This window comes from Metopolophium dirhodum, chromosome 1, assembly GCF_019925205.1.
Source record: "Metopolophium dirhodum isolate CAU chromosome 1, ASM1992520v1, whole genome shotgun sequence".
NCBI classification, from domain to species: Eukaryota; Metazoa; Arthropoda; class Insecta; order Hemiptera; family Aphididae; genus Metopolophium; species Metopolophium dirhodum.
In genome coordinates, this window is record NC_083560.1 from 83,264,337 (window position 1) to 83,281,887 (window position 17,551).

Sequence of the window (17,551 nt, forward strand, 5' to 3'; positions counted from 1 at the left end):
ACCATATACTTACCATTATGTTGACGGTCAATTATATTATATTTGCATTGATGACATACTTACATTTGGTATGATGTACGTAAAATGTATAGAATATTATGATTGTAATACTAAGCGTGAAGCATCACGTCACCGCGACAGCGATTTGGTTAGAGCTGAATATATAATAATATTAAAATTAATAGGTAGGCAACTTAAACCCACCTACATAAATGCAATTATAATAATATAGGTATATCGTAATATAAATGGACCGTGGCGGCCGACCAATGGCTGCGAGCGACCCGCTCAGGGTGGGCGTGGGCTAATTCGCCGTCCCGTTTGCGCGAATTCGCTCAAAAGTCCTTTGCACATGTCAGTGACGTTTGCGAACTCCTTCGCGGGTGACTGGTACATACATTGTAACATTGTACATCGTTCGTAATAATAATAATAATAATAATAATAATTTAACCGCAGTGAGTTCTACTGGTGCTCGCCGTTCCGTGCAGAAGACTTTACTCCCCACGGTGAAAGTTTCGTGGCTATATTCAGCAGGTACATAATATATATATATTATAGAGGTGGATACTACCCCATATCGCTTTTATGTATTATGCAGTGCTTATAAATAAACTTTTAAAATTATATAATATAATATGTAACATTAAATAGTTGTTGAGCATGTCATTGTAATGGGTATGTTATATTTGAATTCAACGATAAACCGTTGCATGTGAAAAACTATTCTGAGCGAAGACGTTGTGTCATCCTAGCATAGGTACTCGTTGATTAATCAAATTTAATAATTTTTAAAAAATAGCGTAACTTTCCAGTTAACTTTTTTGTTTTGTTTAAGGTATAGGTAGAACAATTGTGGGGAATCTACTATTAAAATTTCGAATGTTAGCTCTGGAAAGAAAAACTTTCATACATTTCTAACTGAAAAATAATAAAATAATTTGAAAGTTGTCGGGATTTTGATGAATTTTGTCAAAATTTGAACTTTAGATGCATATAAAAAATAATCATACTTATGTATCTTTAAAATGTTTGAACTTCCATTAAACAAACATACGAGGAACCTTGTATTAAAATTTCAATAATTTTTCTTAAAACCAATCAAAATGTATTAATATTTTTAATTAGGTACTTATACCTATATTTTCAATTTCAAATTCAAGTTATTTATTAGAACTACTTACTAATTATTATAATACATTAATATAATTATTATTTTATATTTGAGTATGATATGCATGTTATTAATTATTATATGCAGAAAAGTTATCAAAAAATAGAATAAACATTTAATTTGTTTATCTATGTATACATAGAGATCTATTGTTACGTATTAGTAGGTATACCTATAAAAACATATGATTAGGTTTCGAAAAATGTATTAAGTTTTAACTTTTTTGTTTACTACTTACACAAAGTTTATAAGTTAACTAAGACGAATACTTTATGTCTTTATCGTACTGCAATAGTGCATAAATATGGTAGTATATAGATACTACCATATTTATGTTTTATGTAATATACTGATATGTACTATTTACCTACTATTTATAATTTAACCATATTTTAGTTATTAAATCATTAAATTATCCTCGTTTAATAACGACAAATGAAAATAACGTATGTGGCATTTCAAGCGTACCAAAGTACCTACGGTGGTTGTCGGTTGATAGCTAGTAATTTCGTCGACTCGGCAACGATATCATGTGAAACGGTGTTCACCATCGTATAAGCTGATAGGCATTGGAAAAAAAACATTTTGTAACGTAAAAATGTATACGTATGTACGTTCAAGTATTGTTTGATGTTCTGAGATGTATATAATATGCTTCAATTATTACCTCAGACAGCGCAGCTGACGTACTATTATAATTATTCAATTATATAATATGAATTTAATATACCTACCATACTTTTTATAAATATTTTTTATTTATATACATTTTTAAATTAAAAATGATTGATTTAATATTTTACCTATCATACTATAGTCTATACGTACCTTCATTATTATCAGGCATTTGAATTTAGTGCATTATAATAAAATAATAAATGATAATGATAACTGATAACCATTTTCTTGGTAAATACTTAATAGGTAGTACTAATAATTAGTATAATATTTTCGCATAGTTAAATAATTATAAAGTATAATAGCTGAAGCATAACCCCGACAGTCTGTTGGTTGTCAGTCTGGATATTTTGGTTTTATATTTTAGTTTTATTCATTATAGCCTGTAAGTTGAATTAAATATATAATATATAATTATTTTTTATTCGTTTCTATGGTGATAGACAAAGTGTTGGAAATTAAAATCCCATTTTTAGTGGTTTTTTGCAATTAGTTGGTGGTTTTCCCGTGCAGGCATTAAATAATATTGAGAAAATCGAAAAATTACCTCTCTTAAAGTACCATCTTGATCCAATTTGCTAAAAGATAAGATACTATATGTTGAAATCGAAGCCCTCCTTCTGGTAGAAATTTTGTATACAGGATATAAAAAAAAAATAATAAAAAAAAATAAGCACCATTGCAACATATATCGCTCCGCTCAGAATCTAAACAAGTACCTATTCAATAAAATAATATTCAATACTAAAAAAAAGTATTTAAAATAACATTCAAATGCTTCAAAATAAAAAGTATTTAAAAAGTATTCAATACGGAAAAAGTATTTTAATACTTTTACTCAAATACTGTACAACACTAGGTATATACATTCAAACACGTATATAGGGGGGTTCAACCCCCCCCCCCCCCCCGAAAATTAATAGTTATATGTACCTATTTATTTATATCAATCATTGATAATTACAAGATGACGACTACTATGAACCCCCCCAAATTTGTTTTGTGTACGCACCTGTATATACATATAGATTGAATGACACCAATAAAATATTAAATTTGTATATAAAAAAATGTATGTAGTTATACCTATATTATTGAAAATATTAAAATGTTAAAATTATTATTTAAAAATGTAGGTAGTATTATACCTATATTATAAAAAATATAACGTAATTTAGTTACGTTAATACGAATTACAAAATAAAAATTGTTTGAAAGAATTTATGTAGAATAAACTTTTTTTTTCTAAAATACCATAATATAATTTATAAGTATATACAATTTGGCCAAGTTATATTCTTCAATTATACATAAAAACATTTAAAAAACCAGTTATAGGTACTTCTTAAGAGGACGCTACACAGATATTGTCTTATAACATAGGCAATTTACGCTCAGCAGATCACGTTTAACTGCATTAGTTTAAAAATTAGAGCAAATTGACCTATTATAAAACTTTATGGTAAGAACACTATCTGTGTTTGTAAGTGGGTTTTTTTTACGATAATTCAGTGTTTAAGGGAGTTATGAGCATTTAAGCATTTTTAATTTGCGCTATATTATACATGTAAAACTTGCTAAAAATTTTAACTATCGTAAAAAACCTATGCAAATAATATCGTATGAAAATACGAATAATGTTCTTAGTGTCTTACCATCAAGTTTAAAAATAGGTCGATACTCTCTAATTTTTAAACTAACTAAGCTAAACGTGATCTGCTGAGCGTAAGTTTGCTATGTTACGTACTGGTAAGACAGAGACAACAAATGACCGTGTATATTGTTTTCTTAAGTCCAAAATATACCTCCAGAATACAATTTTTGTGTTTGGAATAGAATTATTTCTTGAATAAAATTTGTATCTCACTAATTTTGAATTCTTCGATGTACGCATAAATCATTAAATTAATGGGCCGCAGCCCTGATTATTACACTGAAAGATAGACCTATATAGAAATCTGTTGCACTCATACCTATAGATTAATAAATTATTAAAATTCAGAATTATATACAAATGTATAATCTATAATATGAAACTGTTCCACACTGTCTTATAATATATAGAATCATGTACCTATTGTACCTATATAAATAAAATGATCTCGGTGGACTAAAATTTTATGTTGTATGCAGAATATACTGCCCGCCCGACATGACAACGGTTCACAAACGTGCTGGTACGCGCGCGGCAGTGCAACCGTCGTCGTCGGACGTCGGCTGCAGCGAACCTGCGGCGCCTGAAATGAGCCGCAAGTACCAAACCGCTTTCCAGTCGTTCTCCATCGACTCTTTGATCGGCGGCGGCAGCGAGACACCTCCACCCGCGACCGACGCAACCATATCGCCGCCATCGTATTATTTGGACGCGGCCGCTATGCAACTGCAGCAACGGTCGACGTTGGAACCGTCGTCGATGTTGAACTTTGATTATTTGAGCGTGTTGCGATTGCAGTCGGCCGCAGCAGCCGCCGCGGCCGCCGTCGGTAAATCGTTCGCGCCGCGGTCGCTGTGGCCGTACTTGAGCGACGCGGTCGCATTTCCCGGAACGCCGCCGCCACCGCCGCTGTGTTATCACGATTACCGACGGTCATTACTGCGCGACGTCGGCAACCGGCCGTCCCCGCCGCCGGTTTTCGGTTGCGACGCCGCCACTGACGACGACGCGGATTCGGGTGACCCCGAAAATCGCGACTTGCCGAACGCATGCACGACGGTCGTCGCTGATGGAGGCCCGGGTGGCGGTGGCGGCTACGACGACGATGACGACGGCGGTGGCGGTGGAAGAGACAACGGCGATGATATCGACGACGACGAGGACGACGAAGACGATGTCGACGACGACCCGCGGTTCGGTGAGTATGTTATATTATTTATATATATATGCATTTGGTTGGTGGTTATAATAATATGTCAAATCGCAACATTTCCAAGTAGTAATTTTTGAAGAACTTCCAAGGTTGGGGCCATACATGTTGTTACGAATTGGTCGTATTACAAAGTTATACATTCTCACTTCTCACTCAGCGTATTCCGTCACGATTTTTTTATAATTTTTTTAAATATTGTATGTCAAGTAATATTATCGAGTGTATTATAAATTCATCCCATATCATAAATTTATTTAATATTATTATTTATAATTATATCATATTATACATTTTAATAATTCTTTGGTGTACCGTCCGCTGCACAGTTGACACAATATTCTATTCTCTAGGATTGTTGATAAAAGTTAAATAATTCGAGCATATCATCAGCCCATATTGAATGCAGAGTAAGCAGACTAAAATGAAAGAGTTTCTATAAATATGATTCAAGTGTATTTTGTTACCCCCTCCAAATGTAAATTTAAAAAAAAATGTTTTTCATATAAAAATGCGCCATATTAGTACGCATTTGTGCGATACTGGTTTAAAGCAGTTAAGGACAAGTTTAAAAACAAAGTACGCCATTGGTGGGAAATTGTAAAATATTGAGACCTATAATTATTGCGACACTCGTTATACCATCAACATTTTTTTTACTTTGCACATTTTCTCGGCCCCCTTCACCCTAATATTAAAAATCAAAAGTTACTAGGTAATTTATTTTCATATACAATATAATTAATGTACCATTATTAAATTTGAATTGAACCATTTGCTTAGATATACCTAGCTTTATTCATCTAACGAATCTGTTTTTAAAACAGTTTAAATTTTAAACAAAGTATTTAATTTAATTTATTTAAGTTTCATCGCTGTTTGGGGTATATTAATTTATTATTGACATTACCAACTAACATAATGTGATATTCCAAATGTTTATACAAATTATAAATTGTAATCGCAGGCCTCATAAAATCGCTGACCCTTAGTATAAATGAACTACCAAATAATTTGTACATTTTTAATTTGATAAATGTTGTCAAAAATTTTATTTTAAATACTTATAAAATAACCGTGTCTATATGGATCATTATTATGTGAATTTGTTTATATAATTTACCGGTGAATATCTTCTTCTAATTTATTTTTTGTTCTCTCCTAAATTATTTAACTTTAAATTACTTGTTATTTATATATTCAAAACATGCCTTTGTATAAATTGGGCTCTGCCCGTTATTGTTATTAAATAAATAAATATTCAATGTCTAACTTCAAACGCTCGTAAAAATTAATTTGTCTTGCTGATAAACTTTTTTTTTTTTGTTAAATGTAGAAAAACATAAGGTAAATCTTATATGAAAATTTAGTCTTAGATATAAATAGAACATTTCTTATGAATTTCTAACTCCAAATAATTTGCCTTTTTCGTGTTTTTGATGAATTTTATTATTGTAAATTTACGCTAAATTATTTTTTTTTTAACTTTCAGTAATATAAACTTATGTGGGACGTCGTATTACATTTTCAAGTTATTTAACCAACCGAAAGATTTGATATCGACAATAGTCAAAGAAAACTAATAAAACTCAAAATTTCCTTATGTCTTATAAATAGCTCAAAAAGAGTCACAATATTTTGAAAATGTTATGGTGCATAGAAATTGCTAATATAAACATTTAGTGAAATTGTCATCTACATTCGCTCCGCTCAGAATCTAAAATTTTGATAACTTAAAAATATAAACTTTGATAAAAAAAAAGTATTTATCTAATTTGTATAAAAATATTTCTATTTAGACTTTACAAGATTGAAAAAACACGAGTTAAAACTAAATACTACATTTCTACACTGCATTATAACGCATTATATTATTTTCTGTTCTAGTTTTAGTTACCCGGGTACTTCGTTCTCAATATATGCCTATTGTACTGATATTATATTATTGTGGTCTACTGCCTGGTCACGCAGTATTCCCACAAATGGTCAACTATTGTTGACTATTCTATGACTCCCTTGATTTACCACCCACTTCCGTCTTCCGGCCATTTATTACAATATGGACAAATTACTTTAATTTTTTCATTGGTAGCAGCTGTGACTATATGAGAAAGACTTAGAAGCTGAACGACTTTCATAATTCGATATCAAAGTTCAATATCTCTACTCATTTTATCCATTTAGTAAATTCAATATAACATAATATCTTACTTCATCTAATCCCGCGTAAAAGACAAATAAGTCAACCAAATTATGTACAGTCTGAGCAAAAATTAAATTTCAACAAACAAAGACATTTTTCTGGTTATTTCTGTAAAATATTACTGAATTACCACATTGGCAACAACAAATTATAAAAAAGAATATTCAGAATATTTTAATGCAATTAATAGCAATTCATTCTTTAGGGACAAAAATACGTTTTTATTATTAAGATCCTTATAAGGTGTTCATTTCAGTTTATAAAAATAAAATAACAATATTTACAAATTATTGCTTAGGCCATTATCTCAGGTATAAATATATAACACATATATAAATCATAAACGTATTTTCATATAGATCCTATAATTGAGGAAACTTGTTGAAAATTTAGAATTTCAGAGGTTATATTTTTAATTTTTAAAATTGTCTTATTTCAATAAAAACGATTTTAATGTGTAGGTACCTATACCTACTGTATAATTTGGTCAACATTTAATTTAGTTCTAATTAAAATATAAAATTGATACTATGTTTAAACATGCCAAAAGTAAATTTTTCTATTTAAAAAAATAATCTGCAGAGTATATACTTACCCAAATTTCAATCAATAGTGAATAGACTCATTTTATTTATTTACATGAAACTTTTTATCCCTACCCGAAAATGACATAAAAATGTCTATAAAATAAAGTGCAAAATATGTTTGAATTTTAGTTGTATATTATACAATAAAACCACTGAGAAATTATTTCATTTAACAAAATTAGTTAATCAATAATATTGATGCAATAAGCAATAAAATAGGTACACGATTCAGTCAATCAGTCATCTATAAGTTGTCTACTTAACGACTATATATTGGCGTAATGCCCCGGCCCCTCAAATTTAGTAATGATTTAAAATGTATTAATATCGCAACACAAAATTGTGTTCAAACTCTTTGAAAATTACGTGGGTCGGAGAATTATACTATTGCATCTCTAGATTTTTTTGGCAAAAGCTTCAACCTCGTGTCCCATATGCCACATATGTTACCTACTTACCTACACAATCGCACATTGAAATATAAATATATAATAACAAACATGAAGTTTCAATAAATATGTTTTTAAATATCATATTGATTTCCAGGAAAATGCCTAAATGATATAGACATTCTGCAAACAAGACAAAATACAACTGCGCAATCATCAAATGAAAACAAATCTCGACGAAGAAGAACAGCATTCACGAGTGGTCAGCTTTTAGAATTGGAGCGGGAATTCCAGGCTAAAAAGTATCTAAGTCTAACCGAAAGATCCGAAATAGCAAACTCATTAAAACTTAGCGAAGTTCAGGTAATATTATTTAAGTAACATTTATACAATAATCATATTATACAAAGTGATATATATATACATTTATTTACATAGTATGTGCGTATGTAAATATTAGGTATGCATATAATATGGGACATGAAATAATTAATAAACTAAACAATATACCATAAGAATAAATAAAATAGATTAGGTAGTATAGCCAGTAGATAATAGGTTAGTATAGGTATATATTACAGAGTATCTACGATTGTGTCTAAATCTTTAAAATCAGCAGATAAGATATTTATATGAGTTTATGACTATACATTTAATCATTGTGACTTAAGCTATAAGTTGTTTAACTTTTTATACTTTTTATAGGAACATTATACATTTTAAAACTTAAAAGTATAATCATTATATTCTAATCTAATTAATATACATAATAATATGTACCTATTGTACCTATTTGTAATTAAAAACATTAAACGCTATCGTTAGAAATAATCATGGCTAAAACAAGTGTATTTGTAATTTTAAAACTTATTATTAAAATATAATTATTCTAGAAACAAAAAGGTAGGTACAATTAAATACATCATTGACTTTTTTTTTTATTATTATTTATTTGAAGTAATCTACAATCTATACATGTTCTTAGTATAATAAGTAGGTTTGATAAGTGACAAGTAAGAATGATATGAATAATAAGATTAGGGAAGATACCCAGTGGTAACACCCTATAAACACCATTGACTTAAAACCCTTATCAATGCAAAAGGTCCTTGAGAAAATATCAAGTACAGAAAAAATTTCGATATATTTGTTCAAAAAAAAACATTTTTAAAAATACTGTTATAAAAAATAAATCCTAGTGACTAAATTGTCCCATTAAAGCCCCTTAATCCGACTCTAATTAAACAACTAAAACGCCTCTTCTATATATTTCTTGTCGTTAATCTTATGGCAGCTCCTAATTTTGTTTCTTAGAAAAATACACGCATATGTGGGTATATTTTCTTTACTGTCTTGAAATGTCGAACCATTACTATTAAGTATAATAATTAATAAACAATAGATCAAATATTTTTCCATAGCTGATAGAAATGTGATGATGATTTATGTGCATACACTATTCAGCATACTAAGTAGATTTTGTTAGATATTATCACATCCGAGTATTGATGTCTATAACAGTAACACAATATATTATAAGTATAGCGATAATAATAAAGAGATAGTATATTCTAGATAAATTAGGTTCTTATATTAGTGCTTGAATATTTAATTTAATTTAAATTCAATTGATAAATATATTTATAAATGTTTATTTAATATTATAAATTATTATTAGTCATGAATCATGACTCATAAACCATGATAATATCAACATTAAACAAAACACAGCTTCAAATTTAAGCATGAAGCATGTTTTATGATATTATTGTGATTAAATTAATTAATTTTACTATTAGGCATTAGTAATACAATAGTCAATAGGTAGGTTAAATTATTTTTTACCGAAAAAATTGCATTTTCAATGTGATTGTGTGGATAAAGTATAATAATATAATTTAAAAGTTTCAAGTGCCCACGAAGCCACGAGGCACGAATAATATTTTTAAATTACAACTAAATAACTAAAATCGTTATTATTTGTACTAAATCGTAATTAAATATCTAACTTTTGAAAATTTCATCATGTATAAAATAAATAAATAATAATAAAATAAATTTTTTATGAAAATTTCAAGTACCTACACTTAATAGTTTTTTGAATAACGACAAAATAAGAAAATCGTTGAATGAGAATTTGTTAAATTACGGGTGAATATCGAATGTCTAACTTTAAACACTCGTAAACAATTGATTTGACTTTCCGGAAAATTTAAGGGAAATATCGTACACAAATTTCAAATCTTAGATATACAATATACATAGAACATTTTTTATGAATTTCTAACTAGAGATAATTTTCAAATTTTTGTGATTTTGATAATTTTGTCAACATTTAACTTCAGACACTCATAAAAATTATTGTGGATTTACGCTCAACTTCTTTTTTAATTTTTACTAACTATACTTACCTATGAGGACTGTTGTATTACATTTTCAATTTTTTTGACTAAGCAAACTATTTTTTATCGACAATAATAATAAATAAAATACTTATAAAAATCGAAATCTCTAAAACAAATTACCGTTACATGAAATTTTCACTGAACATTTATAATAGCATTTGCTATACACCATAAAATATTTAAAATATTTTGACTTGTTTTGAACTGTTTACGGACATTATAAATTTTCAATTTTTTTAGTTTTTTTTTCGATGTATGTTAATAAAATTTTATTTTTTGGGTAAAAAGCTTGAAAATGTAATACAAAACTCTGAATATATTGTTACAATGACATTTGAAAAATATAGTCACAATTTTTTTTTATAATTATTTGAAGTTTGAATTTTGACAAAAAACGCATAATCACGAAAATGTGCAAATTATTTTGAATTAGAATTTCCTAAAATTTCCTTTGTTATAATTTTATAATATTGATTCAACTTACTGGCTACCGTATTAATAATAATCAATAAGTAATAACAATATAAATATTATATAAAATATCCACACTTTTTCGTATATAATATGATGTTATATTATTGAATTCAAATTTAAAACTATCCATTATACAGCGACCCACTTTAAACCTACTGTACAGCAGAGCGACACCCACTTACCCACCTTTTTTTGTATTGAAATTCTCAGAAAAAAATATTTTGTTTCGGAGTACCTATGAAATTAAAGATGTATGCTGTCAATCAAAAAACTAGAAAACTTGAAATACAATAACGATTAAAAATAGTAAAAATATTTATATAATTTTTTCTAAAAATATTGTTTTGTAATGACTAACTTCTAATTATCTAAAAAAAAATTTTCAAACATGGCAAAATGTTTTGAGGAAATTATTACTGTTCACCTTTATAAAAATCTTCTTTTGTGGAACGATGATTACCGTACATATTGAAATAATGAATTCAATTAGGTTAAATTATCCATTATTATCCATAAATTGTAATAGGCTTGCTTATCTACAAATTATTATTAAATATCTAGGTACCTATTAATATTATTTTCTTTTCGCTATTCTTTTATTGTTATCATTTAATTCTAAGTCCAGTTATTTGTAAGTTGTAACTAATATAGTAAAAAGTAGTTATGTAATTTGTTATATATATTATATATTATAATACCTATAAGTAACCAAAATAAAAATAATAAAAACGCATCTCATGTTTCTTTATTATATTTTATCTTTTTTAAATCGCATGAATTTATAAAACTGAATTTTGATACACTGAAATATCCATTTCGATATATGACGTGAAATACATGATAATATTATCCTTTGGCGTACATTAGAAAATCACGCCTTCTAATAAATTTGCTTTTCTACTTTCGAAATATTGACTATTTTTCTTTCAGAAATCCATATCGGTATAATATTTATACAATATATAGGATGTTTAAACTTTTCATAACACCAGAATTTATGAAAATTGAATAACATTATATCGTTTATATTATATAACTGCTATTAGAATTGTATAAATAAAACCCTCGAAGAACACCCGGTATTAAAACGAATAAAAGTTTACCCTTCAGACAACTATATACTATACAATCTGCACCCTCTTTTGAGTGGGAATGTATGTCGTGCAGCAAAATTTGCATAATCATAGGATATCCGCTTTTTAACATTATGATTGTCAGGAAACAACACAAACGTTTTATAAATTCAATATCTCATGTAGGTGCTTTCTTGTTTTTTAGGGACAAACTTTTTATCAATATAAACTGCATATTGTAATTATATGTATATCGTTACACTAAATTGCGTTTTCTTACCACATTTTAATCGTGTAGTCTTGATAATCTTTGTCATTATTATACAAATAGATTTTAAAACTACACAATTTAGGATGAATCAAACATAATACACTTTATATAATATTAACGTGATCTTTATTTTTCATTTGTTTGTTTTTTTATTTTTCAATTCAAGTGTTCGTTTATCCACGTTTAATTTATAACAATTCGTAAAATGTGATGTATCTTCTTACAAAAGCAACAATAAGCACTTTTTGATTTCCGAGTGAAGCGATGATTTTATTGGTCTTTCAAAGTTTCAATGGTGTGTAGTTTTCTTTGTCGTGGCTGTTATCAAGCATTGTATACATTTTTACTCCTCACCAAAAATGAGTTCAACACCGGCAATAGAGCCATAATTAAAAAACTCAGTGACGTGCTAATTTCGTTACAAATATTTACAAAGATCATGGGACATGATTACATGGACCTATAAAATTGACTTGTGCATAGCAGTTCATGATGGATGTATTGAATAATATTATAAAACAACTAAAAAATATAAGATGTAATTTCAATGAGTAGTGTGTTCTTTATTATTTATTGGATCATCATTAGCTATAAAAGAGTAAAAACCTTACAATTTTATAATATTATGCTGTATTTTTGAAAATTTAAGTTGCTTTTCTTCATTCAAATTTTAACCGATTTCAAAATTGTTTCTTTCTCTGTATAAAATGTTTTTTTCGATACATTTTTATGTGTAGCCCGCGTAGTAAACAATTTAATATGTTTGGCTTAGTTAATACTTTGAGTTTGACATGCCTGTTGTATACCTTAAAGTGGCTTAATCAGCAAGTAATTTTGTAGGTACCCAGATAAAAATTCATAACACCTTAAATTTTAATAATTTATCCCTAAAAATTGTATACGGCATTTGATATCCTATTACAAGTATTAATAAAATTTAAAATTATTTTAGGTAAAATCATTACTAATAGTACCTAATATATAACGAAGTATAGTAAATAAAAAACATAAAATATCCTCAGAAATATTATATGCGGTCAGTGCCGGTCACACACAATCTGCACTCAGAATTTTGTTCATAATATGTAATGATTTATCGTTAAATTTAATTTTAACCCATCAATTAAAGTTGCCAGCTACTTATTATGATTTATGACGTGTACTCAAAATCTATATAGTACATGGAAACGAGATCCCAAAATTGTTTTCATTAATGATATGGCCCAATTCATAGATTTTTTAAAATATGACCAACAAATATTTTCTGAATAAATAAAAACCGTTAATTTTTATTTGTTTATTTACCTATTTCAGATTTGTAATGTTTTTTTTCTTTAGTGAACTCCAACTATAACGTCTCCTCTTCACCTATCGCTCTTACCACCCGTTCGGGTGTCGTTCTGTATTAATATTATTATAATAATATTGATAATATATATATATATATATGTCTATTACATATTATAGCAATAAAACTTCTGGTTAGTGATGTGGATTTTGACTGTCATGACTCGTAGTAACGCTCTGGTGTGTTATAATATCACTCGCTAATATATATATCCTTATTATAATATTATAATATAATATGCCCACCCATGAATGAAATTGTGCTGAATTAATATTTTTGTTGTTCACTCATTGAAAAAACTCATTTCCACACCCATATGTGTGTATAAAAAAGTTCCAATTTTGTGTAGTAGGTAAGCTTTAATAGAGTGAATTAACCTATTTGATAATAATATCATACTTATACCTAAAACATTATCTAGGGTTCCTCGTGGGTTACTTATATTTTAATTTGTAAGCGAGTTATGAGCATTTTACCGATGTGTGAATGTATCAAAATAAATAATATTTATTTTCCACAAGATGCAAACGGAAAATATAGGTATACTATAAACGCTTAATATCTACGTCCTCGACAACGATGTTCACCCATTAGCTTTATAATATCATTGCTTGCTCATAATTTTTTTTTTCTCTCTCACGTGTGTCACACCCGCAGGTGAAGATTTGGTTTCAAAACCGGCGAGCGAAATGGAAACGGGTCAAGGCCAGCTTGTTGTCCGGAAACGCGTGCGGCAACGATGGCCAAAAGAGCAACGCCGGCGGGAACGCGATGCGGGGCCGATCAAAATGTCCAAATGGCGTCGTTGGCGGCGGCGGGGCGGGAAAAATCGTAGTGCCCATACCGGTACACGTCAACCGGTTCGTGGTGCGGAGCCGACACCAACAGTTGGAGAAATGCGCTTCCGGTTTTGCGCATCTCCGACGAGGCAGCGATGCGGACTTCAAAATCAAAAGTCGTCTGCAGTTGTACACGTCCGCAATTCTGTAATCGGGCACGGACAGCGGCCACCGAGTTCGGCCTTTGTATAGGCACGCCATCGTACTGTAATAATATTATAACATAAAGCGCAAACTTTGGACAGAAATTAAAAAATAAATAATAATAATAAATGCAAATTACGATATAATAACATATATACCTAACCTATATTACGTATAATGGTTGTCAAGTGCTATTTCGGACAAGTCACTGCAGTGCCATTTCAGACGATTTCAAAAAGGTAATTTATTTAGTGCCATTTTCGAACTTAGCCATACTAATACCTATTATAGGTAGGTACCTACTTTGCTATTTTCAATTTGTGTACATATTTTTTAGGATTAGTATTAACATGTTTTCATCATATTCGATAGGACATTTTTAATTCTTATAAATACACATCAAAACCGTTTAGATATATTTATTATATTTTATAAGTGATTTTAATAACTGTTAAGGTAAAATATTATGTTATAATTAAAATATAAAAATAAAATTGTTTGGATTATTGACGCTGCAGTTGAAAAACAAATTTAAAAACAATTATAAACTTGTTAATGAATTAAAATCCGTTTCAAAAATTAAAATTCCAAGTCTTACAATATTTTTCAGAGGATTAAGTCTAAATACCTCCTTTTTGTACAGCGACTGCAGTAAGGGGACGTGGGACATACGCATGACGTGTTGTCTAGGTTTTATAAACGTACAGTACACAAAAATTGCATTCAGAATAATCAATTTTGCGTTAATCCTTCATTTGTTATTAACATGAGAGTTAACTGAACTATTTTCAAAGTTAAAAGTTAATGTTAAGAATTGAGAACATTATCAGTGTCTGTACGTTAGTATTTTACTATATTTAAGTATTAAGAGAATTTATATATTTTGATATTTAAATATTTTACATAAGAACTTATAACTCCATTAAAATTAAAATATAGTAAAAAACCAACGGATAAACAACAACACAGAAAATGTTCTTACGTTTACATTTGATATTAGGTCGATTCTTTCTAATATTAAAAACATAAAACACATAATTAGTTTTACTGATGGTAAGTTAATTGTTTGTTGTACGTTTGGAAGACAGTGACAACACATGCGGGTGATTTGGCATCCAATAAATATTTTTTAATTGTTTTTAAATAGCAGATTTTCTCTAATTTACTAGGTATTGAAAAAAATATTTTAGCCACGAGGAATTTGATTTAAAATACTAATGCAAATAATGTACTGGAAGGTTCATAATAAGGTAAAAGGTATAATGTGGGAAAGGGAAGGGACGAACTAGAATTCGTTTAAGGAATTGAATTTAGATATAACTGATTTTAATAGTACTTACCTATAACGCGTAAACATCTGTATGGATAATTAATTTCGTGACTAGGTATATAATATCAGCTTCGACGTTAAAGAACGTACATTTTAGATAATTCTAGATAATTTCAACAGTTGAACGTTATGACTTCATAAGTATTATGATTTATGAGTTCTGGCGAATAAGAATTTAAAAATAAGCTTTTGAATCCTCAAAACGTGTACCTAGGTAGGTATATTATAATACTACGTAAAGGTACCAACACACTGCAGTGGTGGCGGTAAATTGTGTCCGGACTTATTTTACTACCACCCCTGCAGGGACCTTAAAGAATGACTGAAACACAGTTTTATTTGAATCGTAGTATCTAGGTACAGAGTTTTCTGTTAATTATTCTGTGAGTTCACATTCTTATTGGTAATACTACGCGTAAGTGCGTAACCTATTAAAAATATCAAAGGGTTTGAACATAGCGAATTTAATTTATATCATATTGTCATCACTTTGAAATTTCGAATCCCCCATGATAATACCTAAACCATAAAATGGTATTTAATATATTTTATATTTATACCTACCTACCTATATATGTAATTAATTTACATTGTATGTGTACATCTGTAAGTTGTTATAATTTTAGCTTTGGTAAGTACCTAGTACATTTTATACATTATTTTTTCTGATGATTATATTATACTTACCATCAGAAACATATCCTAAAAAGTAATAAAATAGTATTTTCGTGATTGGTTTAGACAATTGTAGATGAGTGTAAAAACAAAATAATATTGAACGGTTCAATATAACATTCAATTCACTCTACCAGAAAGTGTACCTTACCTATACATACAAAATAGTAAATACTAAATTCGTATTATATACAAAGTAGGTACACGAATATTTTTATAATCCTATTCTCTCTTTTTTTTTAATGAAATATTTTCATGCGATATTATATACATAATAAATAGTTAAATATATACGTTTGAATTTTGAATATGCATTGTAAATATTTATCATTTAGGTTATAACATTTGTGATTAATAATGCTATTTTTATTTTTAAGTATATTTTATAAAATATAAATAAGCAAAATAGATTTTAATATACTATGAAATATTAATTATTAAGTATATTATATTATAGTTTTGTGCATAAACATTGTAAATATAATATAAATTATAAATTATAATCATCACATATTACATACACATCTAAGAGTGTAGAAAGTATAGCAGTACTCGTGTAATGTTTAAATGTGTAATATGAAAATACTGTATGAAAAAAATATAATATATAAACTTATAAAACCAAAAAGTGTGAAAATAAAACGATGTTGAAATTAACCATAATGTATACATAAACTTTGTACACTTCCGGTTTGGTATAAAATATATTATGTTCAATATTTTAATACAATTTGGTGGTCTTTATTCTCTAAACCGTATAATAAGAACAATTTGAACATATCAGGTTTGTACTTTTACTTTGTATAGTAATTATTGTATAAAACGCATCCATGATGTTCCATACAAATATTTTATTCTATAAAAAAAAAATGCTACGAAATAACGCTAAATTAACCGAAGCATAACTATGGTTAAAGGACTTGGGGAGGCGAAGAATATTGTTATTCTATAATCTGCAGTTCTATCACGTCAACACCTGCAAACGTGTTTCCGCAAATAGGTGATATGCGAGGGAACATGCAGTGGTAAGTTCACTGGTAACACAGTGTTTCAAAATATATTTAGGTAGGTACCTAAGTCATTAAAGCTGCAGCTTG

At 28.5% G+C, this 17,551-nt stretch overlaps 1 protein-coding gene across 1 annotated transcript; it reads left to right on the forward strand.

Moving 5' to 3' along the window:
* The first annotated feature begins 393 nt into the window (after nt 1–393).
* Nucleotides 394–17,022, forward strand: LOC132935060 (homeobox protein GBX-2-like). The gene is made up of 4 exons (XM_061001510.1): nt 394–537; nt 3,986–4,704; nt 8,053–8,258; nt 14,124–17,022. The coding sequence occupies exons 2-4, from the start codon at nt 4,005–4,007 to the stop codon at nt 14,454–14,456; spliced, it is 1,239 nt and encodes a 412-aa protein (XP_060857493.1). The 5' UTR covers nt 394–537; nt 3,986–4,004; the 3' UTR covers nt 14,457–17,022.
* The last annotated feature ends 529 nt before the right edge of the window (nt 17,023–17,551 follow it).